The following is a 27,992-nucleotide window of genomic DNA, read 5'->3' on the forward strand; positions in this document are numbered from 1 at the left end:
ATAGTGTTAGGAGTGTTAGGAGCTGGCAGCTCCTGTTTGTTAATGATGATAGGTGTCCAGTTGCTTTAGTGATGGGTGTGAGAAATTCTGAGTGATCTCTACAGTTGTCTGAATCCTTTCTGAGACATATCACCCCTCAACAGAGCAGCAAGGAAACTGCAAAAGCCATGTTCTGTAAAAACAGCCCATTCTGATGGTTTGTATGTTTGAGTTTGAATCTTTAAAACCGATTACATACTTTATGAGGGGAAAACAAGCCAGGATTCTCACTAGATTTTAAGTTTGTCCCATTTAATTGTTTTCAGTGACAATATATTTATAATATAATGTACATTGAATAACAGGAATATTGTGCTAGAAGATGTACATTTGCTTGTTGGACACTTTTTTATTAAATTGCTTCCTGTGTCTTTAATATAGGTCCTTAATATATTTTTTGCAATTTCCCTCCTCCCATTTGTTTTTAACCTAGAAAAACAGCAACATAAACTTCTTAGTGTTTATCTCATTTTTGTGCCACTACAGCAGCGCTAAAACATGTTAACTTTCATTCTTTTATAACAAGTCTAAACAACATTCAAGTTTAATATATTTTTGTATATACATTTTAAAAATCAATAACTCTTGAAATTATTGATCATGGTTTGATAATGCTTTTGTATTCAGGCTTTCAAAATTGTACAGATTCTTATTTCATTTACTGATTCTTTTTAATAAGACTTAATAAATATATATATGTGTGTGTGTGTGTGTATATATATATATGTGTGTGTATGTGTGTGTGTGTGTATATATATATGTATATATAAAATCTTGGAAAATGTAACTTTAAAATGTGTACACACATATTAGAAACATAAAGGGAATGTTTTAATATTGTGAAGTTATTAATTGTGAAAACCAAATCTTAAGATTTTAGTTGCATTTCACTGGGTTACCAGAAAACTTATATAGAGTAGGCCATGATATACATTAGTGTTATTACTCAATTACATTACTAGTAGACAAAGTTAGTCTGGTATACATGGTTACACAGGCTTGTATGTGCTTGTGCTGTTTCTGGAGCTCCCTGGAGAGAAGCTGACATTTATATGTATATATTTTAATTGTTACTAATTGCTTCTAATCAAGGCTGCTTGATTGTACAAGTGTGTGTGTACTTTACATGTATGTGAGGTTTTTGAATAGTGTTAGTTCTCTTCAGTTGAACAGCTCTTTCACTGGTGAGTTCTTCGTGGTGTTTACAAGAGAGAGATGCCTGAAAATCTCTAATATAGGATATCCACCTGTGCTAAGTTTCTCTTTTCTAGAAAATAGTTCCAGACTTCCCTGAATGTACCCAACTTGTTGTGCAGCTGACGTATGGATTTCTCCATCGTAGCAACTCCTATAATCTATTCCTGCTATTCTGCCAAGTTGGGCCCAGTCCCCTTCTTCCCCTGGGTACCTGTCTTTAAAAAGGGGAAGAAAGGGGACACAGGGAATTACAGGCCAGTCGGCCTAATTTCAAAACTTGAAAAGATACTGGAACAAATTATTAAACAATCAAATTTTAAGCACCTGGAGGATAATAGGGTTATAAGGAATAGGCAGCATGGATTTGTCAAGAACAAATCATGTAGAACCAATCTCATTTGCTTCTTTAGGGTTACTGGCCTAGTGGATGAGGGAGGGGAGAAGCAGTAGATGTAATATATCTTTATTTTAGTAAGGCATTTGATATAGTCCCACAGGACATTCTCGTAAATGAACTAGAGAAATGTGATCTAGATGAAATTGCTGTAAAGTGGGTGCACATCTGGTTGCAAGACCTTACTCATAGTGTAGTTATGGTTCACTGTCAAAGTGGGAGGGTGTATCTAATGGGGTTCCCCAGGGTCAGTTCTGGGTGTGATATTCGTTCAGTAGTTTGTTTAATGACTTGGATAATGGAATGGAGAATTGTTTACAAAATGTCCAGATGACACGAAGCTGGGAAGCGGGTGCAAGCATTTTGGAGGACAGGATCAGAATTCAAAACAACCTTGACAAATTGGATAATTGGTCTGAATTTGACAAGATTAAATTCAATAAAGACAAACTCCATGTAGAAAGGAAAAGTCAAATGCATAACTACAAAAGGGGAATTACTGGCTGGGTGATAGTACTGCTGAAAAGGATCTGGGGATTATAGTAGATCACAAATTTCACATGAATCAACAACGTGAGGCAGTTGTGGAAAAAAGCAAATATTCTGCAGTGTATTAATAGGAGTGTCGTATGTAAGACACAGGAGGTAATTGTCCCACTCTACTCGTCACTGGGGAGGCCTCAGCAGGAGTGGTGTCCAGTTCTGCGTGCCACATTTTAGAAAAGATGTGGACAAATTGGAGAGTCCAGAGGAGAGCTACAGAAAATGATGAAAGGTTTAGAAAATCTGACATATGAGGAAAAGTTGTTTTTTTTTTTAAAAAAAACAACTGGGCATGTTTAATCTTAAGAAAAAAAGTCTGAGGGGGAACCTGATAAGTCTTCAAATATGTTAACGGCTGCTATAAAGAGACTGGTGCTCATTTGTTCTGCATGTCCTCTCAAGGTAGGACAAGAAGTAATGGGCTTAATCTGCAGCAAGGGGGGCTGAGGTTAGGTATTCGGATTAATTTTTAAACTATAAGCGTAGTTTAAGATCTGGAATAGACTTCCAAGGAGGTTGTGGGATCTCCAGTCAATGGAGGCTTTTAAAAAAAGGGTTGGACAGACACCTGCCAGGGACGGTCTAGTTTTACCGGGTCCTGCCAGAGAGCAGGGGCTAGGACTTGATGACTTCTACAGGTCCCTTCCAGCATTATGTTTCTATGACTCTGTCTGAGGATTACACTTGGGAACAATTTTAATTTAGGGCGAATTTGAAAGAATGACTATAGAGTGACTATTCATCTCGAAAGTGCTCACCATATGACTCCATAATACCAGACAAATAAAATTGGGCAAAATTTCACAAAGGGTGGTGGTTAGCTTTATTTTAACATGCAGGCTATTTTTAATCTTTTTTTTTTATTAGTTTTACTGCTACAGTAACCATTAACTTCAGTTGTCTTTGCTGAGTGTCTTGGATAAAGCATAAAACAAAGCTTGGCTTCCAACATAAAAAGGACTAGACCAGATCTGCATCAGAGGCAACTATTTCTGTAGTGCTGACATCACAAAACTGAAGAACTTAGTTGTACAAATGTTTGAACTTAAAGCTAACAGAGCTTAAACTTTCCAGAAATACAATAGGATCAATGAAGTGTCACATTCGCTTGCTCTGAAATATACAGCAACTTGAATACTTATTAAGTTTTACTTTTGTGTAGGAGGTATGGGAAAATTGTACTTTGTCATTTGGATTCACTTGCAATATTTGGGTCTGCATCTGCAAATCCTTATTCATGCAATATTTGGGCCTGCATCAGAGGATGATAGGATTTCTTGTGCAGGTCAGCACTACTTGCATGAATGATGGTTTGCAAGTTCAGGTTCTTTTTGATTGTTGTTCAGATTTCAAGAATGTATCCATGTATAATCATGCTAATGCTATGTGGCTTTGTCTCCCTCAGGTGGCTAAACCATGTATAGAGGTTTCTGAGTTCGCTTCTGCCTCTGAGCTTATAGACCTAGTCCTTTTTATGCTCAAGCCATAAAGTACCCGGCTTTGACTGAGCTAACTGGGCAGGATCCAATATTTTGGATGCAATAGCAGACTCCAACATCCTTATGTGACCTAGCCACTAGAGGGGACAAAGAGGCACGTTGTGGTGGCATGGGTTACGTGTATGGTTCCATATTCTCATAATAAAACTGGAAGCACTGGTTTGATATTGTGAAGAAATAAATTGGTGTGCACTAAGTGTAAGCTGGATATCAAATATGTGAAATGTGCCTACGTTTGTAGATAAAAATAAATGAAAATGCTATTTCTAATAAATCTGCAGAATTTTAGTAGACTGAAGAGGTCTTTCCCATGAAGGTATGCAAGTGTACACTGAAAAGCATTGATGGGTGCGTAGACACTCATGCACATGCTTCTAGCTATATTTTATTATTGTTGATTCCAGATGGAGCAGGTTAACTGGGCAGAGCAGCACTTGTTGGAAGGTCTGTGTTTAAAATGTCTCACATAACTCCAACAAAGCAAGCTGATAGCATGTTCGGTAACCTTGTAAGTTCATAAGCACAGAGTGTCCTGGTAGGAATTGTTTTGAATTCCATACTTGACCACAAAAATTATTTTGCAGGAGTTTTGTGTAAGTCAGCTTTTTGTAAAAATGAAAAAACAAAACAAAACAAAAATCCGAACCTAACCAACCAAAAAAAGAAATGAACCAACTGATTCAATTGTTAATAAAGGAAGAAAACTTTGAGGCTTTGTTCAGAAACCTTTTTAGTTATTGTTGAATTTTAGGCTTGTGCACAGATTCAGAGCCGTGAGTAAACAATATTTCAAGCAGTTTGGATTATGCATTTTAATTAGCTTTCTAAGTGAAGTGAAGAAAGATTTTGCTTTGTTATTGCCAGAATAACTCTTTTTTTTAAAAAAAACCTTTCTATTATGACGGTTCATGGGGGGGGGGAGCCCCCCGCGGTGGAATCATTGTTTTCCTCTAAATATAAATATTTCTATTTAAAACAGTGGCTATAAAAACAAAATGTCTCATAAGTAGAAACTAATGTGGAAAGCCTAGAAACCCTGTAGTGCTGCCAGTTTCACTTGCAAATCTAATTGTAATGGTACTAAGCTTTCAGACTTTCATGAGCCAGGCAAGAGAAATTGCTTTTCAGAGCAGTTGCTGATTGTCCCTGGTCCTATGCTTATCACAGTATATAACAGGCCCAGTTAGAGCAGAAATGAAGTGGCTCGTCCTGTAAAAAAGTAGAAGTGGAGAAAGGCCAAAGTAAATGCTTACTACAAATGTTGCAGAATCTATTCCTTTGCTTCTGATAATGTTTGCTTAAGGTTAAAAACAATAAGTTCATTGTATTCTGTGTGCCTAACTAAAGTCTCAGTATAGAACTTTACTCTCAGTAAGCATGGAAGAATTAGGGCTTTATTGAAACTGGAATCAGGATTAATGGTATTGAAATACTTGGAATTTAATCTTTTTACAATCCACTCAAGAAGTATGTTCTCAAATATTAAAAAGAGAGCAACATAATGTGTCTGACTAAGAAATAATTTTTCATGTTAAACAGACAGCTTTTGAATTATTTTTATTCCCCCCAATGAAAAATTAAGTAGCAAGATAAGTTTTAAACTCTGAACACACTACCTTTATAAAACTAAAGTACTATTTAATTTTTACAGAGCAATATAAAAGTAGTTCTGGTGTGGATTTCTCCTATATTTTTATGCAGTTCATGGAGGTTCTGACCCTCAAACAGCAGACAAAACCCCAAACTTTCATTCCCAAATATTACCGTGCCCCCACATTTATCTTTTGGGGGCATGATATTTAGGTAAGCCTTAAAATTCACTTATATTATTCTAGGTAAAGACACAATTATCTGCTTTAATGTTTCCAGAATCACTTTAGATACTAACCAATTTATTTGAGCATAAGCTTTCATGAGCTACAGCACGAAAGCTCATGCTCAAATAAATTGGTTAGTCTCTAAGGTGCCACAAGTACTCCTTTTCTTTTTGCAAATACAGACTAACACGGCTGTTACTCTGAAGACTTCATTGAATCATTTCTGGTGAGCTCAACATGTGCAGTGTCCCAGTGAAATAGCAGTGAATGTTCAGAACAATCTGTCTGGAGAGCATCAGCATTTCCTCTTCTGTGTATTCTCCATCATTGTCATTGGTCAACATAATGCTTATGCCAAAAATAGAGCCATGTTTTTTTCAGTAGCAATCTGGAATTCACAGTAACCAGAGTCTCCTGCGCCTCATGTCTGTCAAACCACAAATCGTGGCTTTTGTGAAGAACTTGACCTCTGACACAATTAAAAAAATTCAGCCAGTGAGCAAATGTCTCTGCTGAGATTTCACTTTGTCCATATTAAATAGTTTTAGGATTATTTTGGAAACTGACTAGCCTAAAGGCTCTCCTTCTATGAAACCGCCCCACAGAAAGGGGGTGGAGGGAGTTAGTCGGGAAAATGGGCAAGCCTCACCTTACGGAGTTCCCGATTTCCACTCAAGGCTATGTGAAGGAACAGGAGTCCTTCTGTCTGCATAAAGAGGCTGCCTATTTGTACTGCTTCTGATATCCTATCTCCTCCTCAACAGCATGGTTTCTTTTTGAGTCACGTTGCCACTGGCTCCCACTACCCTGCCAATGCCTTACACTCCTCCTCTTCCCCTTTCCTTTGCAAAATGAGGGTAGAAAGCATAGAGGGTACGTAAATGTTGTTAGCTTATCTGATGGCATTTTTAGAGGGGAGTTTTCCAAGTGGTTATTAAGAAGGAGGCATGCTGCATAGAATGACTAGTCCCATCTGCCAGAGTTCCTTCCCCTCTTTTTCCTCCTGAAGATCCCTAGCCATGCTGTAGTCACATGGTGTTTGGATGAAGGATGCTTAAATACCACTCAAGACTGGCAACAAACCCCGCTCCCCCCCCCCCCACCGCTGCCACTGCTGCCTTCCCCTCCTCCACGTTAAAACCCTCTGACATTCCAACTCAGCCAGTGTGTGCAATACCATGGATTGGCGCTTGAAGACTAGACTAGAATCCTGCCCCTTTCAGCTGGAGTGAGTGTTACTGTGACAAAGAGCCCATGAGTGCATAAAAGGAGGAGGAACTAGGAAGATCCTCCTCAACCCTAAAAACGTCAGATGGAATCAAAACTTGGTTGGGACTCTCTTGGCTATAAGAGGCTCCCCCAATTCAAGGAAGCTCTCTAGATGGGCCTCGCACCAAACTTCTGTTTTCTTTTATTGTATATCTCTTAGAGTCTGATGTCTTCTACTTGCTAGGAGCCAAGAGTCAGTGGAAGGCAGGAAAGTGCCTCTTTCCTTTTGATTAATTGGAGCCCTCTAGAAAATCAAAAAGCACTAATGGCTTAGGTGCTCTGAAGTGCTGTATGAAAGTGTTGGTGGGTGGTGTGATATATTGACTTGTGGAAGGGCTTCTTCCAGATATCCTGGCTCGGACAAGGAGTTATTGGTGGTTATGCTGGCACATTGACCGTTCCCCAGTGACAGACTTTTTCCTGAAGTTATCAAGTTTTTGCTGCAGGAAACTGTAACTCTGGCAGAGGCCAGCAAATTTAAAGTTGCCTTTGAATGAAACTAAGGCTATGTCTACACTTGCAGAATTTTTGCGCTGTCAACGGTGATAGTGAACTGGTGAAAGAAAAGCACTGGTTTGTGTACTCACTTACTTCCACAGGCGTCAGAGAATGTTTACATTTGCAGCATGTCTAGCCTTGATGAGAGCAGCGCACTGAGGGCAGCTATCCCACAGTGCAGCTTTCTCCATTTTGATGATAGGCCTTGTGGGAAGGGAGGCCAGGGGTGATCGCAGGGCATCCTAGGACCCTGCACAGCCGCCTTCTCCCCAAACATTGATCAGCTCCAAGCATTGCTCGAAGCAGGGGATCATTTTCTCTGTAGAGCAGGCATTGTCACCTTGCCAGATAAATGAGCACTTGCCAAGAAAACAGGAAGCGGAGTTTTAAAGTTTCTGGGGCTTTATGGGGGGTGGATGTCTGTTTACCTGGCGTCAGAGCAGCAGAGCTGCTGGCCAGAGTGGTCACCTAGGCACTGTGGGATATCCTGCAGAGACTAAAAGCTCTGTAAAGAGGAAGAATGTGTCTTCACTTGCACCTCACCGCAAAAGCATCATCGGTAAGAGCTGTACGCTTCTCGTGGAGGTGGCTTTCTTTTTTGCAGTGAAACTTCTGAGTTTCACCACAAAAAGTCATTGGCAAGTGTAGACGCTCCCATGGTTTTTGCACAAAAGGGGACTTTTTCCACTTTAAATGGCAAGTACAGACGTGCCCTAAGTGGGTGGCTATAGCTATATCACTCCTCCTTTACTTTTCACTCGTTTCCTTATGCTGACTTTCATATATCGAGGATGTATTTTGAGAAGTTAACAGTTAGTCACCTTGGGCTTGAACCTTCAAAGGTGCTGAATGGGAATGGAAGCACTCAATCCGGGCAAGATTAGAGCCCCTGAGAGACGAAGCAAGGGAAAGGTTGTTTTTTTGCTTCATGAAGCCCTTCACAAACTAACAGGGAACATACCACAAATGAGGAACTCAGACTGGAAAACAAAATTGCCTAACGTATTCTTGGCAATAAGTATTTAATCATGGCACTAGGTCCAAGAAAAGGTACAAACTCTCAACACTGGAAATTTATTATACCCTAAAATGGCAACAGAATGATGTAAAAGTAAAGGTTATTTATTTTAAGCATGGCCACAAAATGTAAGCATTCCAAATGCTTCTCTGTTTCTTCCCACAGGAGGCTTTTATAGGTTGCCTATATTCATTCATGTTGAAAGAATGCAAGATTTATGTGATGGGTCTCCTCTTAATTTAAATACATTGATTATTTTGGCTTCCCTTTCCGTTTGAAGCAAACGTGGGTAGAGAATGAATGGTTTGTGAACAATGTTAAATTAAAAGTGTATCTGGAAAGGCCCTTCTAACAATTTATTTTAAAGCTAAAAGCCAACTGATGGGGGTCCAAGTAAAATAACAAATTATGTGGGAGATTAAACAAGCCTCAGTTTGGTATTGTGTTTGGAATGGTAGGTAATTCCTTAATAGCAGGAAAAACGGAATATGACTGGCCCCACTTAAAACTCTGGATTTGAGTCCAGGTAAGCTCTCGCCAATTGTAAGCAGCTAAATAATCCATCTTAATTCTCTTGGGGAAAAATAAGAATTTGGGAATCTAAATCTTTTGACCTGGGATGACTTTAGCGGGGAGTGTCTGAAATTCAGAATGAGGGGTTAAAGTAGGCTCTGGGAGTGGCCCTACAAAGTTATTTTAGTACTTTAAAATGTACACTAATTAGAGTAGCTTTCTCTTCTCACAGCTCAATAGTAGTTGTCCTAAATACTGCATGTGGTTTGACCATGAGAAACACTAATTACTCATTACATGAATGTAATCATTTTAAATAACAATGTGCATTTTAAATAACAATTACCTCCCTTATACTGGAGAGTACTAGATTCTTTTTCATTTGGGCTTGGTTCATATGGGGGTTGGAAGAGTGGAGTAGGTCCCTTTTTACTGGAATTTCAGTTTTGGAGTAACAAGACGTGATGCTCCAGTCATCCTAAATGTTTTCTACATGCAACTGATGACAAGATGAACAGGCTCCTCATGCTGAATCTAGGTTGTTTTGGATTAGTTGTATACTAATGCCCTAGCTGTAATTGGACATCTTTCTTTTAAATAATGTAGTGTTGACTTATGGCCAATTCCCAGAGATACAAGGCTCTGACTACAGTTATGGTTGAGGGATGCTTCTGAGGAATTACTATGTGTGAAGCCTTCAGAAAGGTATCAATTGCTAGCTAGTAGAGTAAGGCCAAAAATGATTGTCATTAGACAAATGTGATAGCGTTTTAGGGAGAATGAGTTGTCCTTGAAACCAGTGCATTAGAGTGTTTAAGGATGTTTGTAAGGGTCATTATGAAATAAACTGATGCTTAGCATTAAGAACATAAAAATGGCCATACTGGATCAGACCAATGGTCCTCCTCGCTTAGTATCCTGTCTTCTGACAGCGGCCAATGCCAGGTGTTTCAGAGGGAATGACAGAACAGGTAATAATCAAGTGATCCGTTCCCAGCTTCTGGCAAACGGAGGTTAGGGACACTTCAGAGCATGGTTTTGCATTCTTACCTATCCTGGCAAGTAGCCATCGATGGACCTCTCCTCCATGAATTTATCTAGTTCTTTTTTTGAACCCTTTATAGTCTTGGCCTTCACAACATCCTCATTGCAGAGGTGGCATAATTTTATTTATAATTTCTGCAGTTGGTATATTTGATGCCATTACTAACTTTATCTTGCACTTTGGCTCATTTAGAGAGCCTTTCATTTCTGCATGCTTGCATCTAGCTGGTTTTAAATATGATTTGTAGGTTTTTGATCTTCATTATGTTGAAAATATGTTAATTTGACTTTCTTTTCTAGGTATAACATTCTTGGAAGTACTTGATAATATCGGTCACCTGTATCAGAGCACCACAGTTCAAGTTTAGTCCTTTCTACACATACTGCTCAGAACATGGGGGAAAACGATGATGAAAAGCACAGCCAAGGTGGCCAGATATTTGAAAATTTTGTACAAGCATCAACATGCAAAGGTACCATTCAGGCCTTTAATATCCTCACCCGTCAACTTGAACTAGATCCATTGGACTACAGAAATTTCTATACTAAATTGAAGTCAAAGGTAACCAGCTGGAAGGCCAAAGCTTTGTGGAACAAGCTTGATAAAAGAGTAAGTCATAAAGAATATAAGCGAGGAAGATCTTGTATGAACACTAAGGTAAGCTGAGAACTTCAATTTCTAATTTATAGTTTAGAACAAATTTTGCCGCTAAAGATAAACAGTTCTGCATAGTATAAACTATTTTCTTACATAGCAAAGGAGTGGTGGTTATTTGCAAAGCACTTACTGGAACTTGGAGATCTGGCTTGTCATGTGGCAGTGACTCTCCTTGTTTCTAGCTATTAAACGATAGTAAACATCAATATTTAAATACCTTCTTATTGTTGCTTTTGCATACAAACAATTCTAGTCGTTTTCCCACTGATGTTACATGATTGCGAGTAGGGATGTAAATATCATTTTAAAAAGTACCCATTTAAACTATTAAAATGATATCAGTTAACCATTTTACATCCCTAGTTGGTACCCTGTCACCATCCCTTCCTGCGCACTGTCCTGGTGATGGGAGGTGGGGGTGGGAAATGGGAGAGACCATTCCATGATCCAGGAGTGTGATGGTGGCAGGGAGAACCTGTCATGTGACCAGGAGGTGTCATGGTGACATCAGTCTCCACCGTCACATGACCTGGTCTCCCTCAGTGTGTCGTGGGACTTTGGATAGTTCTGGTCACGTGCCCCTTGCTGCCCAGCTCCCTGTCTGTACCATGGGCCAGGAGGTGGCGAGTGCCCAGTACCGCCCACCCCCTCAGCCAGTCACATCCAGTGGAAGCAGCCAGGGGAGGCCTGGGTTCTGAGCGGCTGCCCACATGGCAGGAGTCTGGATGGTGTCCGGGGCTCAGCAGACCTCATGGGGGGATCGGGACAGCGGAGGGGGGGCAGTGGCTGCTCCCCAGGCAGGGGGCCCATGCTTGTGGGGGAGGGGATGTGCCCGGTTGGGGTCCCTGTACTGGCTCCTGGTGGGGAGCGAGGCACCCAGCCCTGGTAGCCGGTATTGATGGCCTGAGAGCACAACGTGTTCTGATTGCCCCGGGCTCCAGAACCATCACCATGCAAGGGCAGTTTGGCTTGTTCTGCCCTGGGTGCTGCTGGGGAGTGGGATGCAGATAGGGAAGAGGCGGATTTGTTAATGCACACAGTGTGCTCAGATGTGGCGGCAGGGAGTGCAGCCAACTTGAGGGAATGACAGCACAAGTAGGGATGTGAAATGTCATGAAATTATTTTACCCATCTGTTTTAAAGATTAACTGCAATATATTAACAGTAAGACTAATACTTATTGGTTAATGGTTGAATATTTTACATTCCTAATTGTGAGTAGAAGAGGAGGCAGTCTGTGTGATTGTGAACAGCATGTTGATGTTCTGTTTCTAGTAAGATATAGTGAAGACCTGTTGGAAACCATTGGATTCCAGTGAGTATAAATGCTGGTATAAAAGTTTTATATTAAAGATTTATTTTTAACCAGTTTATGCCACTCTGTCTATCTGGCGATTATATTTCATTTTAGAGTAGCTCACTTGCGACTGTATAAATATGGCTCCCAGTTTTATTGTTGAGTTACAGCTATAAATTATATGAAATCCAGATTGGTCATCTATTGAGAATTCTCAGCCCTCAGATGGACAAATCTAGGGGTTATTGACACTTGTGTAAGTAGAATACAGGGGAGAAACAGGGTATAAAATATACACAGGACTCCAAACCATGAAGGGTTTCATAAATTGAAATCATCATGAATTTCATAGTTGTAATCTCTGCAAAGGGGCAGTGTGGCTTTTTTTACCCCCTTCACTCTCCTTAAAGAACAGGGGCTTTTCAAAAGCATCTGGGAGAAAAGGCTCTGAAATCACTTGGAATGCATGTAAGGGCTCCTGTTTTTGTTTGTAAAACTTATCTTTTGGATAAGCTCTTTTTAAAAAAAAAAAAAAAAAAAAGTTTTGAAATATCTCTGCTGCAGGCCTCTCTGGGAAATGAAGAACCAAGAGATTTTGGACCACTCAAACTTCCTCATCACTTTCCTATCTGCCTTCCACTTCTTCCTCTGTTTGCTTTTTTCCTTCCCTTCCTCCCCTGTCACTTCCATTTTCTCCTATCCTTCCTCTCTTTGTTCTTTTGAAAGAGTTCTTGAATATATGTCAGTGAGCAACTTCATGGTGAATGTATAGTCAGGAAAGGGAAGGAGTGGGGGGCGGGGGGCTGTGTGGGGGGAAAAGCATCTGGCAGTTAATAATTGTCCCGTACTATACTCTATTATTCTCCCTCCCTGCCCTTCCCCATTCCCTCACCCCCAGTTTCTGATGTCAGCCTGAGGAGATAGTAGCAGCAGAAAATAGGTAGTGTTGACGGCATGTGTAAAGCGTAGGGAGAGCATGGCTCCGGTCTCTGAAGTGTGCCCATACATACAGTGCAAGGCCCTGGTCGTGCAAAGCCTTAAGCATTTGCTTAATGGCACACGCTGTGTGAAGTCAAACTGAAGTCAATGGCACTCTCAATTTGTAACAATTAAGCACCTGTGTAAAACTTTGCAGGATTGTGACCGAAGAGTCTAATCTGCCTCCTGTGGTATTAGTTCTGTGCTTTGGAATAAGGATTTATTTGTACTTATGGGGCATAAATATTTGTATAAACTAATGAACTTGGGTGTATTAATGTTATGGATAAATGTAGGATAACTTATCATAGACAAAAGGGTGTGTTTAGGAGGAAGATATATCTGCATTTGTTTTATATTATCTACCATAACAAGACCTATAATTCACTCTCATCAAAGTGAGCTGACTGCATGTGAGAAGAATGAATCTGGAGGTTGCAGCAAATGAAAATGTTAACTGTGGTCTTCAGGCTTAGTGTGGATATCTAGCAAACATTCCTTACATATGAATCATAGTCTCTTGTGAAAGCATATCTGTGCCACATGAATGGTAGGAAACACATACAGACAAGAGGGCAGACTCTCTGATCATTTCCTTGATGCAATCTGACAGTCCTATTTACAGATCATGATAAAGTATAGATAAGTCATTTTCAGAAATACTTAATATCCAATAAAAATACTATCGCACAATAGAGAAGGTTAATGGTTAAATATACTGACTCATTACTAGTATGTTTCAGAGTAACAGCCGTGTTAGTCTGTATTTGCAAAAAGAAAAGGAGTACTTGTGGCACCTTAGAGACTAACCAATTTATTTGAGCATAAGCTTTCGTGAGCTACAGCTCACTCCGATGAAATGAGCTGTAGCTCACGAAAGCTTATGCTCAAATAAATTGGTTAGTCTCTAAGGTGCCACAAGTACTCCTTTTCTTTTTACTAGTATGTTGTTAGCTTTGTTGATGCTACCAACAAATTGCCATCATCAAACACCTGTGACTTTCACCTATGCTCTGAATTTGTAGTTGAATAATGGCTCTGGAGTTTTTTGTACATTTTAAGCTTGGTGGTCCAAATTCACCTTCCTCTTCTTACATCTCATGCAACACTGTAAGCTTCTGTGTATTGCACAGCATAGAATGTGGCCCAAACTTCCCACTTACAGTTGTATATGGAAAAGTGTTGGTTGCAATGGATCAGTTGGAATGAAAATCTTAATGGTTTCATATTTCATCAGACCCCAAAAGTTAGACAAGTGGCTGTTTGCAAATACAATTTTGTTTGAGAGCTCAAGGTCTTTATGGCGAGGCTTGGGACATCCTGTTGTTCTTTTCCCTCTGATAACTCCCCGTACAGCATATCCTTGGGTATGCGTCCGTCTTCTAACCTACTAAGATGGCCCAGCCAGCGCAGTCGTACTTGCTTGAGCAGGGCTGTCACACTTGGTAAATTTGCCCATTTGAAGAATGTAAAGAGCCTGCAGGAAGCAAGCAGTTCCCAACTGAGACACCTATGTTTGCAATAACTGCCAAAGATCATGCAAATCTTGGTCTGGACTATTCAGTCACATGGGATGTTGCAAACCATCTACATCATAGGCTGCAATTCCCACCATCTCTTGCGGACAAAAGGATGCCAACATTAAGTTAGGTGTAAGAACTAATATTTGACTGAAAGGAAATTTAGAATTTAAGGAATGCTATTTAATTTGTAATATGTTTTTTAAAGATGGGGGCGGGGGGTGGGTGAGCTTCTACTTATATTTACCTTAGAGGTTTTTTCTGTGGGTTTGGGAACATCCTTAGGGTGTATTTTTAAGTAGAGGCCCCGAGCAGCTTTGCTGGTTATGTTAACTGAACTTGTAACCTTGGTGAACACAATGACCAATATCATAGTTTGAGATTCCTTTTACATTTTGCTTTATAACCTATCCAACTACCCAAAATCTTCTGCAGTCCTTGGTGGCTGAGATAAAACCAGGGTCTAAACTACCTTTGATCCTTGTTTTACCAAATCAAAACTGGCCACTTTACCTAATGTCTTGTCATCACTTTCACAGTGCTTACAAGGTCCGTTTGCTGCACAAACCTTTTCGACACACTTAAGTGACTTGTAATTTCCTCTATATTGTGTAGTGTACTAATATACATGGAAAAATATAAAAAATATGAGCTCTTATTTCCTAAAGAAAGTTCCACTCCAATTAAGTAGTAATAATCCTGTGCATTAGTTGTCATTTAAGAATCATGTCAAATTCTATTTTGAAGTTTTTAAAGTAAAAGGAAGGACTTCAAAAGTTGGGAGGACTTGAAAACTCTTCACACTTTAAAAACCACTTTTTCAGTCCCCTATCTCAAAAACGACATAGTCATTTAACCTTAAACTTTGCAAAAGAAATCAAAATAAAAAAACTCTACTCTAAGAAAACACCATACACAACATTTCAGGCTAGAACCTTTCTCAGATGCTAGAAATACTGCATGTTTATTTAATAAAATAAAAAACTGCTTCTCTCTCTCCTTCCCAGATGTGTAATGTTATAATGAGTGCATTAACTATGGAGTTACTACCCTGACTCTCCTGTCGTACATAATCCACCTGGATTACAAAAATACAAATTTTGTTTTCAGCATCGAAAACATAGGACAATATAGGAAAGCATAGTAATACACTCAAACTCACACTCACACTCACACACACACTCCTGATACCACGTCCTTTCAGGTTTCAGAGTGGTAGCCATGTTAGTCTGTATCAGCAAAAAAATCTAAGGAGTACTTGTGGCACCTTAGAGACTAACAAATTTATTTGGGCATAAGAAGTGGGTTTTAGCCCACAAAAACTTATGCCCAAATAAATTTGTTAGTCTCTAAGGTGCTACAAGTACTCCTCCTTTTTTTTATTTTTTCCCACTGCCTTTTAGTGTCTTCTCTACCCCTAGTTTCAGAGTAGCAGCCGTGTTAGTCTGTATCCACCAAAAGAAAAGGAGTACTTGTGGCACCTTAAAGACTAACATTTATTTGAGCATAAGCTTTCGTGAGCTACAGTTCACTTCATCGGAGTGAATCCATAGGCCAGGCAACACTTGCAGTGTTCTCTTGCTTAGAGCTTGTTCCTCTATTTTTTTAAAATAGCCTCTGCTACCTTTTCTGTTCTCCTCCCCTCCCCCCCTCCCACCCCTCAACCCCCTCTTTCACTGGGAAATATCCACACTCCAAAGTTAGCTCCCTCAGCTTCTGGGCAGAGAGTAGTTCAGTCAATGGCTCTGCTAATAGCAAGCCTATTGTTTCACTAGAGTGGAACTATTCAGTGATGATGGCCCTTGATCCAGTCAGAGCTTCCCAGAATCCGGGTGTGCCTAAGCTGTCCCACAGTTAGGACAATAGGGGTCTGAACAATATTGAGCACCAAGGTGCTAATTTGTAACTCCCCTAGGTGGACACTGCAAGCATGAACTAAAAGGCTCCAAATTCCTGTTAAAATAGTCCTCCATATGAGGTAGGAACCTTTTAGTTCGCACACCCACATGGGAGAGTTCCAGCTCAGCACTCCATTCGCACTGATATTCACATCCCCGAACAGCAGTGTAGACATGCCCATAGTCTCTGTACTAGGTGCCAAGTTCCTGCTACCAAATAAATGCTCAAAGCCTCACTTAAGTGTTCATTAAAAATGAAGGTTGACATACAACATGGTGTTCAGAAAGCCCGAATGGAACTCATAAACTGACACAGACGTATCCTCCCAGTCAGTCATATAAGCATGATCTGACTGCTTAAAAGATAAGGGATACTTAAAAAAACAAACTATTACTACTAAAAATTTCCTTCGAGAGAACAGTGCTGCCTACATATCAGTACTAGGTACTCGCCAGAGCTTATTTCACATTTTCTCATTAACTATTTACACTAGAAAATTAAACTGTTTTGAACCATTTCCTTGTGTTAATGACTACTTTTTCCTAGGTTTGCATATTCTTTTTGTATAGAAACCGTGTAATTTAATATGCTATCACTATGTGGAAGTTGCTGCTGCTGGTGGTGTAAAAAATATAGAAACAAGTGAATTCTCACACTTGTCAGTTCTTTTGGTTAAGTAGGTACAGTAAACACTCAGCTTATTATTACAGTGCTTGACTTCAAATTTGATATATGCAGAACATTGTGCGTGTATGCAGGATTATTAATAGGACCAGGATATGAATCAGTTGAGAGGGTCTGATCTCAGAAATCATAAGTAAAGTTGGAGTGGCTTGTGACTTAACCAGAATACCAACATCTAGCTGTGTCTTCATAATATAGCCACTTTCATTCATTAATTATAAAATAGGGCAATTTTATCTGCCAGGCCCTTGTTTCTTCCTTTCCACAGTGTATGCCATTGAATAACTCTTTTCCCTCATGTACATGAGTGGATTTTTTTCATCTCTAAAAAACATCTGCTGAATGCACTGTAGATTAAGCAAATCTATTTTTAACAAAGAGTTGAGGATGGCAGATTTATTGCCAACCCATGCTGTGTGCTACCATGTATATGGTCCAAAGACGCTAAACTGGGCAGATGACTCATATTGGCACTCTTGCATCTTAGCCATGTACAAAATATCTGCCATTCTCATTGGTCTTTAGTTTGGACAAAAACTTGTGACTTGCAAGCAGAAAGTTGGAGCATTGTAAGTACACAGTGGACAATATATTTGTTTTCTGGAAGTCCTGTTTTCTTGAAGGTTCTGAACAAAAGCTTCTCATAATTAAACCAATCCTCCAGTATGTTTTAACTGAAACACTGGCAGATTTATCTTCCCCCTGCCCCCTCCCGCCCCCAGTACTGTCACTTGTGGTCCACCTAATGCTTCCAGAGACGCCTTACTCTGCATTCTATTTACTTTAAAATATTTCAGAATGTTCACTACAGATGGAAGATTTAAAATCTCCTAATTTTGCTCTTAATTAGAACCCAAGTGATTGAGTCACTTTAGCCAAAATAGAGGTTAACCTCTTGAAAACCAGGTTTGAAATGGCTGAGATTTTAAAGTTTTTTTTAATAATCAAGCTTTATAATGAAAACCCCATCTATTTTATCTAAAATAGCACTGATAACTCTACTTGGATAACAGAGCAAAATGACACAGCTGACCATTGTATTTTTTTATATTTGATGACCAAAATGGCATTCATATGTTCAGTAACATTAAATTAATGGATCATTATCTAATCCATTGGGTATTTTTTTTTTTTAATTTTTGTGATTTTGTTTTTAAATCACCATTAATTCTTTTGGTTTTACAGTACAGCAGATGTAACATAGAATCACACAATCTTTCCATGATGATGTTGGATTAAACTCCATCTAATGTGAAGTGTTACCATAAGTTCTAAAACCTGTTTTGCAACACTGGAAGCCACAGTTAGGAAATTGCACTAATCATTGTCCTTTATGCCTCTGAAGATATAGATAATATAAAAGATGTGCAAAACTGCATCTAATTACTGTTTTACTAAAGACAATCTCTGTGGCATATTGTAGCAAGCAGGTTGGTCTCTGTATATTCATCAACAGGTCATTAAATATCATAGTAGAAATTAAGTGCCATAATTATAGTAAGTTCTGATGAGCAAACTGCACAAAAATACATTTTGATATCAACTTCTTTATTTAAACAAAAGCGGGCAAAAAACACTTCTCTTCAGCCCTTCAATTTAGGCTGAACTACTGGTCCTGAAGTTGTGAAGCTGCTGGTGGTATTGGCAACATATTCCACTGACTTAAATGGCAGCTGTGAGTGTTTAGCGCACTTAAAAATCACGTCACTTACTTAAGTGGCCAGGTTACTTTATTTTTGTAATTTATGGCATGGGTGCCTAGAGTCTTGGAGAGGGTCCTCTTTTAATTCTTTTATAAATCTATATAAATAAAATGTATAGAGTGCTTTGAGATCAGGGAAGGCTGTGGGATTATCTATGAAATTGTAGATTTCTACTGGGGGAAAGGAGAAAATGCGTGGATAGGGACAACATGTTACAGCAGAGTCCTTTAATTGTTGATGATGGGTTCAGACTATTTTTACTGTTTCTTCAAGAAATATTTTTTTGTCTCTGAAAAGAGTCAGGGTGGTGAAAGGATGTGGTTTTGTTTTGAGAGAATGATATCTGCTAAGTATCTGACTCTCTGAATCACTCTGTTTTCAAAGTAGGCCAAATTACATCACCAAAGGCAAAGTTTCGGTATTTGATTCGATAATGAAATCATTTTATTTTTATTAGAACTTGTATACATTATACTACACATGTTTTGTCAGTCACCAACTTTCCATTTTTTATCATTCATGAGAAACAGTAATCTACAGCCAGGAGAACCTAATCAGAATGCCTGACGAAAAGTTTACAAAAATGTTAAAGATGTTTGGAAGTCTTAAGGTATCTATGGAAAGGAACTTCTCCTATTTCACAAAAAGAAAAGGAGGACTTGTGGCACCTTAGACTAACCAATTTATTTGAGCATAAGCTTTCGTGATCTACAGCTCACTTCATCAGAATGCATCCGATGAAATGAGCTGTAGTTCACGAAAGCTTATGCTCAAATAAATTCGTTAGTCTCTAAGGTGCCACAAGTCCTCCTTTTCTTTTTGCGGATACAGACTAACACGGCTGCTACTCTGAAACCTCTCCTATTTCACTGATTTCCAAGATATTCCTTTTTTTGTAGAGATTTCCACTAACCTAGATGTCTACACTCAAGCTTGCTTTTACACAAATCACTGATATTGTTGCTATCTCACGGTTTAATTAAATTGGACTCACTGTAATCTCCTGATAATCTTAAGTGAGATACCTTACTTTATTATGACATTTTGGTGGATTGGATTTATGACTATGTGAAAATAGTAAGGACACATATCCATCCAAATTACAGGGTGGTGGTCCTAATGTGTGCCAAACCAAAGGAAACAGAGTTCTCCAATGCAGCCTCAGGAGTACAGGCCTGCCAGACAATTGCTTTCCTTTGTTGATGGTTTGGGGTCAGATCTTTGTTTCTGTCTAGGGAACAGAGAGCCAAACTGAGCTCTGATACAGCTTTATTGTTTGTTACATTACAAGCTTCTATTTTTTTAATTTTTGTACAGATAAGTGAGGAAATACGTAATTTTGGTACCAAGAAAGGATTATGCATTTGGCTGAGAACAGAATAGGTTCCAGATGTAAGGCTGTTTCTTGTAGAACAGGTGCCTCTCTTATTTAAGTTCCCATGCCTATTTGGAGAACCAGCTAGTTTTTTTCTGTTGACATAACATAAGGCATGTTACTTTGCTGTTTTGAGAAGCATGCATTTTATCAAGAAAAAGCATGATGCGTGTTTGTGTCAAAGTTTATTAAGACACACATTCTGTAGTTTTTCTGTATGTACAAGAGGCACTGTAGCTCATGGATACATTTTGTCACCTTTTTTGGAATATACAAAACCCTGATTTCCGCGCCCCCCCCCCCAACAGTTTTAATAACTGTAATTAGTTGTGGCATAGGCAAAGATAACTCACTGGAGAGAGTGTGTGTGTTTAATGCAGTGAATAGTTTGAAAGTTGGGAGAAATGATACTTGTCTCCCTCTCCCACAATACTTTAGAACCTTTCTTCTATACACTTCAGATGCAGAGAGTAATAGAAGACTTGGCTCTAGAGTGGGAGACTGATATATATTAATGTGTTTACATATGCCCAAAACACCAAAATACATAGTACACATAAGTATCCAGGTTCTTGGCCAAACTAGCAAATTAACCTGGTTTTGACATGTCCTTAGCTACGATATAAATCGTATAAATCGAAAGGCTCACAAGATGGTGGGAATATATGAGAAGAGTTATAGTGGTTCAGGATTCCTTATGATAACCACATATTACTGTGCTTTCCCATTTCTGGGCTATTTAAAGTGTAATCTTAACTCCCTGGCATTCAGATGTGTTATGCAGGTTTTTATGTTCTTAATCTGTAGTGTAAAATGTTGTTGTTTTTGTGGTAGAAGAAAAACCTTAACAGAGAAAATTAAACTGGATTATTATTCACTGTTTCTATTTAACTACATCTTTTGGTAACTTTCTCTCAATAAAATATTGATGAGGATGACATTTTAAACATATTTAGGTTTAACAGCTGTAAACAAATTGGATATGGGTTTGTATAACTGAGTTCATTTCAAATGGAGAGACTGTTTAAAAGCAAACCATCAAAATCAACTGGCCAAACATCTTTTTTTGACACAAAAGTAAATAAGGAAGAATAACTAATTATTAGAGCTGAGCTCCCCAAAAGGATTGACCCCTTCCAGATGTTTTTGCAATGTCATTCTCCACGTGTGGGTATATTTTGATTAAATGGCTTTCTGCTTTTGTGGTTCCCCTTGGTCTGGCTGAACAAGCAGTAGGAGGATGCAGTCACCACATGATGAAGCACTGGAATAAACAGCCTCAGATCTCTTGTAATTAGCAGTGGGCTTTTAGTGTTAAAAAACTGAACAAACCCACAGTATGCACCCTACAAAGTGAGCTATAGCTCACGAAAGCTTATGCTCAAATAAATTGGTTAGTCTCTAAGGTGCCACAAGTACTCCTTTTCTTTTTGTGAACACAGACTAACATGGCTGTTACTCTGGAACCTAACAAACCCTCTTCATCAGAGGTCAATACATTTGATGATTATTTTCTTTTGATTTTGTGACCAAAGTAACAGCTCCCATAGATAACTGTGTTCTAAACTATTTGTGTTAAAAGGTAAGACATTGTTTCCTTGGTGTTGCAGGAGGCTCGTGCACCTCCGCTTCTGACACATAATGGTCTACACGCCTGTGAACTCACAATACTTTGGTCTCATTTCAGTTTATTGGGTTTAGCGTGTGGGTGCTGATTGTATTTGTGGCCTGTGATATACAAGAGGTCAGACTAGACGATCTGGTGGTTCCTTCTGCCCTTGGAGAGACAGTTTATGTAAAAAGGTTTCCTGTCATTTTTTCCTGGACCTCCCTTTATTATCTCTGGGATGTTACAGTTGGTGCAAGCTGTATTTCTGAACAGATCTTCAAAACGAGAAGTGCTGTAGACAGGAAACCATAACCTAAGGCGTATGTTTCTGATGGCTCGCAACGCTGCAGTTTCCGCTCTCTGTCTCTGAACTGGCAAGTAGTCTATTAGCACCAGAATATGTCTGTGCTGGCAGGACTTCTGATGAGGTTTTTTTTTTAATGTTCTGAGATATGGCAAATGGAAGGGCAAACTTTGCATCACCTTCTGCTATCTGAAGAGGAATGCCTTACTCTCCTTTTTCACAGATAGGCTGTAAAATCACCTCAGTTAATGGCAATTACATCTGGAAATCAATAAGTGCTCTGGACCTCTAATTTTCACCACTGATGAACCAGTTAGGAGTCGGGGGCAGATGGGAGAAAAGGAGGATGCAGCCTTTTACTGAGTAAAAGATCTGTACTGTAGGAACTTACTGTCTCTTCTACTTACTGCTTATGAGTAATTAAGAATTGGGAAACATTTTGTTTGCAAAAAAATCATTTGCAGTAGTAGGTTTTTTCTGCTTATAAGGGTGTGCGTGTGCGTAAAAGATATCATGAACACCAGCACTGCCACCTAAGAGTTTTCCTTATAAGCTAATTGTATCCAGAATTTGTAATTCTGCCTTGAAAATGGCTGATGTTCCCCAACCAGTTTTTAATCCAACTTTTAGATGTCTCCTTTTTACAGAAGAAAGTACTGCAGCCGTGCCACCTCCCCCAGCTACTCTACCAGTGTCCTTACATTGCAAGCGGGGGACACACACTCTAGGAATGAAAGATGAATTCAGTCAATCTCCATTGTCTATTCTGTCCTTGAACACACTCTGAGACAGCCAACAAGGGTGCTCATTATTGTCAGTAGTAGTGATGATGATGGACACTTGAATAATGAAAGTTGAAACAAGGCTACCAAATGCCTTTCAGGTGATACGTACTTTCAACCTGGACTGTATTCACATGGCCCCTTAGGGTATGTCCACACTGCAATTAAACACTCACAGCTTGGGCTACAGGCCTGTTGTGTGGATGAGGGGTCGGTAACCTTCGGCATGTGGCCCGTCAGGTAATCCGAAGGCGGGCCACAAGACATTTTTGTTTACATTGACCATTCGCAGACACCTGGCCAATAGGAGCTGCGGGAAGTGGTCGGCCTCCGCAAACTGCAGCCACTGGGGGATTTGTGAATCGCGGGGGGGCCTTGCCAGCAGACAGTCAATGTAAACAAAATGTCTTGCGGCGCACCTTCAGATTTCCCTGATGGGCCGCGTGCCACAGTTTACTGACCCCCTGGTGTAGATGGACACCTTTCTGCTGGAGCCTGAACTTTGGGACACTATGCGATGGGGAGGGTCCCAGAGCCTGGGCTCTGCCTGAGCCCAAATGTTTACACTGCAACTTTCCAGCCTCACAGCCTGAGCTCTGAGATCCCGAGTCCTGGCTGACCTGTGTCAGATAAGTGTTTAACTGCAGTATAGACATACTGTTAGAGGTAAGAGCTTCTGAATCCATTCATTTGAGCTGTCATGTCCCTTGTAACTATCTTCTCCTATCAGATGATGGACTTCTTTACATACAGGAAAATTTCACTTTTAGTGGATGTTGCTTGTAGTGATTGTTTAGGTGCATGAACCAAAGATGCTAATTATTGGATGCAGGTGGCTTTGCCTACACTTCCATCACTAATTTGCACTACCACATTTAAATAAATAAGAGGGATTAAAAAGTGCTTGTTACAATAAATGCTTCTCTTAATCTTTCACTGGTGTAATCATTGGCTCTCTGTCGCTTGCTGCTTCCTCACAACCTTTTACTCTTTGTCATCCCTAACAAACTGTACAGTTTAGATGAGAGACAATCCCTGGGGCAATTTACAATCCAGATCAAAGAAATGTTGCAAGGGATGTCAGTTCAATGTCCTGGAAAGCACTGTCTGCTCCCAAATAATTTAATAATAATTTATGCCCATCAGTAAGTCTTCAGTTGTAAGAAGAAAACTGGAAGTAATTTCTGATTTAAGGTGTGGAATTTGCCTGCAAGTAAAGAATGGCACAACTTGTAGGAGTGCCAGTCTTATCCAGTTATAACCTGACTGACCTGCCTTGGCGCATGTCTCGTAGACCTTGCTCTGTCCTCACAACGCCCACAGTTTGCTTCTGTGAATTTATCTAGTTTAGGAAGTTCATTGTTTGTCAGTCTGGATCTAGAGATCACGGTGACAGAACAATCACAAGCATTGATCCTTGTATCAGAATTGCATGTGTTTGGAATGTGAAAACAGTTGTAATTACAAAGCCACATACATATAAACTTATATATAGAAATGCCATGTTTCCTTTCCTTTCTATTGTCTTGTACATTGACATAAATTGGTGCTTCATATAGCTTGTGTTCTTCTTTCCACTGCTGAATGCTGTTTCCTCCGAATTCTCCCTGCCTTGTACATGCACACTTAATTTTTTCTTTCCTTTTCCAAAGGCCTTCCTTCTGGCAACAAAGGCTCTAGCTGCCTCTTGACCCCACAGCCTGTTAATATTTCTGCAACCCTTTTTTGTCCAGGACAACGGAGGTCCCTGAACTCAAATTCCCTACAGTGTCTTAAACTATCACCAGACTAGTATGCTGGCTTTGTGAGGGAGTGTTATGTTAACACACTGTATTATTGGAAATATTCCCAATAATTGTTAGAGTAAAGGTACACGCTCTAATTCTGGTTAGAATTTATAACTGTTCTGGGTTTCTCTGCCTGTTGACACTAGAAAACAATGGCATGTACAATGCTGAATGGCCAGTCTGTACATTGTATCTAGAATCGCAAAATTCAGGAAATAAGTTTTTATTTAGAGATCGATGATCTTGAATGTACAAGTGTGATTGCCTTGGAAAACCTCAGCTTCCCACTCTAGGGAGTGACCTTCAACATTGCTAGTTAAGATGGGAGTTGATGATGGTGCTGAAGAGCAAAATGCATCCTTGATCAGAGGCAGGTTTTTTTTTTTCTTTTGAAATATGGGAGGGATGGACTGGAAGGGAAATGACCTCAGGAACCTAGAGTTATTACTTATGAAGTATTGCATCCCACATTTAACTATAACTGCCACTTGTTATGCAGTCACTATGCTTATGATGATTAGACTTGATGAGAGTAAATTGTCAGCTCCTTTACAAACCTGGATTCCACTTCAAATGTGATTGTTTTGTTACTACGTGAGCTCAGTCGTCATAGGTTAGCTTCTAAAGAATCAAATCGCTTGGAATTTGCCTGCCATAGAATAACCAATATTTAATTAAAACTGCAAATTAAACTATTCTGTGAAATGTCCTGAGACAGTGACTTGACTTAAACATACCATGTGATATTTTTTTTTAAATCCTGTAAACTTCTTGTTCTAAACATATATTTTTACCTGCTAATACTGAGTGGATTTGCTGCATCTGCTGTGCTCTCTGTAAAGTGAAAAAGAGTACTTGTGGAACCGTAGACTAGCAAATTTATTGGAGCATAAGCTTTCATGAGCTACAGCTCACTTCATCGGATGCATGCAGTGGATATTTTCCACTAAGGTGCAACAAGTACTCCTTTTCTTTTTTCTCTGTAAAGTGTTAGCCCAGGGAGCTTCATTTTAACCTTGTCTTCGCATGCATGAGCAGTATACAGTTACTGTATTTATTTTAAATATCTAAAACAAGAATACTGTTTCTCTTCTTGGAAATGTTGATTGTACTGTATGTTCTTAGTTATACTGTGTGACAAAGTTCCTCCTGTACCTTGGTGGGTCTTGTGCTTATTGGCGGATTTGCTCGCCTCAGAGATTCACAACAGCCCTCAGTTTGGCCGTTTTCGTGAACCTACAGTCCAGGTCAACTCCTGTGTCTGACCAGGAGTTGGAAGGTTTGGGGGGAACCCGGGCCCGCCCTCTACTCCGGGTTCCAGCCCAGGGCCCTGTGGAATGCAGCTGTCTAGAGTGCCTCCTGGAACAGCTGTGTGTCAGCTACAACTCCCTGGGCTACTTCCCCATGGCCTGCTCCCAACACCTTCTTTATCCTCACCATAGGATCTTCCTCCTGGTGTCTGATAATGCTTGTACTCCTCAGTTTTCCAGCAGGTACACGTTCTCACTCTCAGCTCCTAGTGCCTCTTGCTCCCAGCTCCTCACACACACACCACAAACTGAAGTGAGTTCCTTTTTAAACTCAGGTGCCCTGATTAGCCAGCCTTAATTGATTCTAGCAGCTTCTTGATTGGCTGCAGGTGTTCTAATCAGCCTGTCTGTCTTAATTGTTTCCAGAAAATTCCTGATTGTTCTGGAACCTTCCCTGTTGCCTTACCCAGGGAAAAGGGACCTATTCAACCTGGGGCTAATATATCTGCCGTCTATCACTCTCCTGTAGCCATCTGGCCCGACCCTGTCACAACTGATACAATTAAAAGACCTATGGCATGATTTTTATTACAAGACTCTAAGGACACCTGGATAAGCAAGCATTGTTACAGTGTAATATGCTGTCTCTGCAAACAGATATGGCTGTGTACAATAGTAATATTCTTACTGTATATTACCAATTCCTCCTCCCCTCCTCGAAAAAGACTGTGGCTGTTGACCAGCTTGCCAGAGCTGCCCTGTAATCCCATATTCCCCCCCGCCCCACACACACACACACACTTTCATTTAAGGAGGCACATAGTGTGACTTCCATTCCTCAAGCCAGAACAGACTCCCTTCAGAATCTATTAGCCTTGCTTGTTACGGCCCTGATCCTGTAATCACACAGTAACCTTTCTCATGTAACTAGTCCCATTGACTTTAATGAGGTTACTTTTCCAAGAGTAAAGTTACTCACATAACCCACATTTGGGGCTTCAGTCTGGATCTGAAGTGTGGTTAGGGCACCAGCATTAGGACTTAGGAGACTTGGGTTCAAGTCCATACTCTGCCATGTAATTCCTCTGTGATCTTGGGTAAGTATTTTAGCTTCTCTGTGCCTCAGTTCCGCATCTTTGTGTGTAAGTACTTGGGCAGGCTGGGGTCAGGGAGAGACTACAGTACTTGTATCTCCCAGGGATGCTGGGAGGATCAGTACTCAAAAATTGTGAGATGCTCAGTTACTATGCTGAGGGGGGTATATAAGTACCATAGATATATACAGACAAGCAGGTTACACTTGAAATGGGTGAGGAACTCTCTCCTCCCTAGGGATTTAGCTTTCTACCTTTTCAGCCATTTTTGGCTCACAAGTGTGACAATGAAGAATTCAGAGTTTCTAGAGACACTTGTGTAGATTCTGTGTGTTGTTGACCAATTTACAATTATCTTTTTAAAAGCTATAAGCTCTTAAAGCTCTTTGGAAGCTGACAAACTTAAATATGACAAAAAGCTAATGAGAGAGCTGTATTGTACTAAAAAGCTAAAATCCAAAGTAAATGATATAGCTTGGCATGGTTCAGTTCTCCAGTTTTAAAAATGAAGGTACCAGTGTATCTCAAAATCCCTATAAATTTACTGTTTCAATGTGTAAGTGGAAACACGCATTTGTTGGATAATGGAGCATAAATTCTGGATTTCTTGCATATGACATGTTGTTTTTTTAATTTTGAGTTGTATGACAAACCCTTGTATGTGAACCTTATGCTAATACATAAATCCGAGAGACCTAAATATGTGGATATTTGGAATTATTTTTTTTTAAATATGAAAAGTATCTGCATTTTTCCAACAAGAAGGGACAATGTCCTGATTTAGAATATCTGTCCGCTCACTTAAAAAATCCTGATAAAGAAGGGCCAACTGATTCAATGCATTAATGCACATGTTTCACCTCTGACCATATGTGCCAAAAAAAAAAAAGACAATAAAGATAAGTACTCTTTGTTAAGAAATTATTTTCACATAAGCACTCTATAGATTCTTGGATGGATTCCACTGGCAAGTAGCTGGAGAGTTCAGCTGTGGATACAACAGCTGAAGGATTTTCAAATTGGTTGGAATACAACAGCTGAAGGAATGCCAGATTTGGAATTAGGCCAAATTTGTAAACTTTAAATCCTTGGTACGTGCCTTTTTAAAAGCCAGTATGAGAGTTTCTGTGTCTTTGTCACCTATCTCCAAGAGCTTTGAAATCAGAAACTAGCGAAGTTGGCTGGTTCATTAGCCTTTTATCCTTGGAGACCTATAGTCAA

The 27,992-nt window shown here is 39.7% G+C and overlaps 1 protein-coding gene across 1 annotated transcript in view; it reads left to right on the top strand.

Moving 5' to 3' along the window:
• The window catches only part of MICAL2 (microtubule associated monooxygenase, calponin and LIM domain containing 2), a 179,428-nt gene that overhangs the window by 20,500 nt on the left and 130,936 nt on the right, over nt 1-27,992 (top strand). Inside the window, exon 2 of the mRNA XM_084631941.1 lies at nt 10,132-10,489. Within this exon, the coding sequence (XP_084488067.1) occupies nt 10,226-10,489 (264 nt within the window). The 5' untranslated portion in view covers nt 10,132-10,225. The remainder of the gene's footprint in view (nt 1-10,131; nt 10,490-27,992) is intronic.

This window comes from Lepidochelys olivacea (genome assembly GCF_965140295.1).
Source record: "Lepidochelys olivacea isolate rLepOli2 genome assembly, chromosome: 6".
In the NCBI taxonomy this organism is placed as follows: Eukaryota; Metazoa; Chordata; order Testudines; family Cheloniidae; genus Lepidochelys; species Lepidochelys olivacea.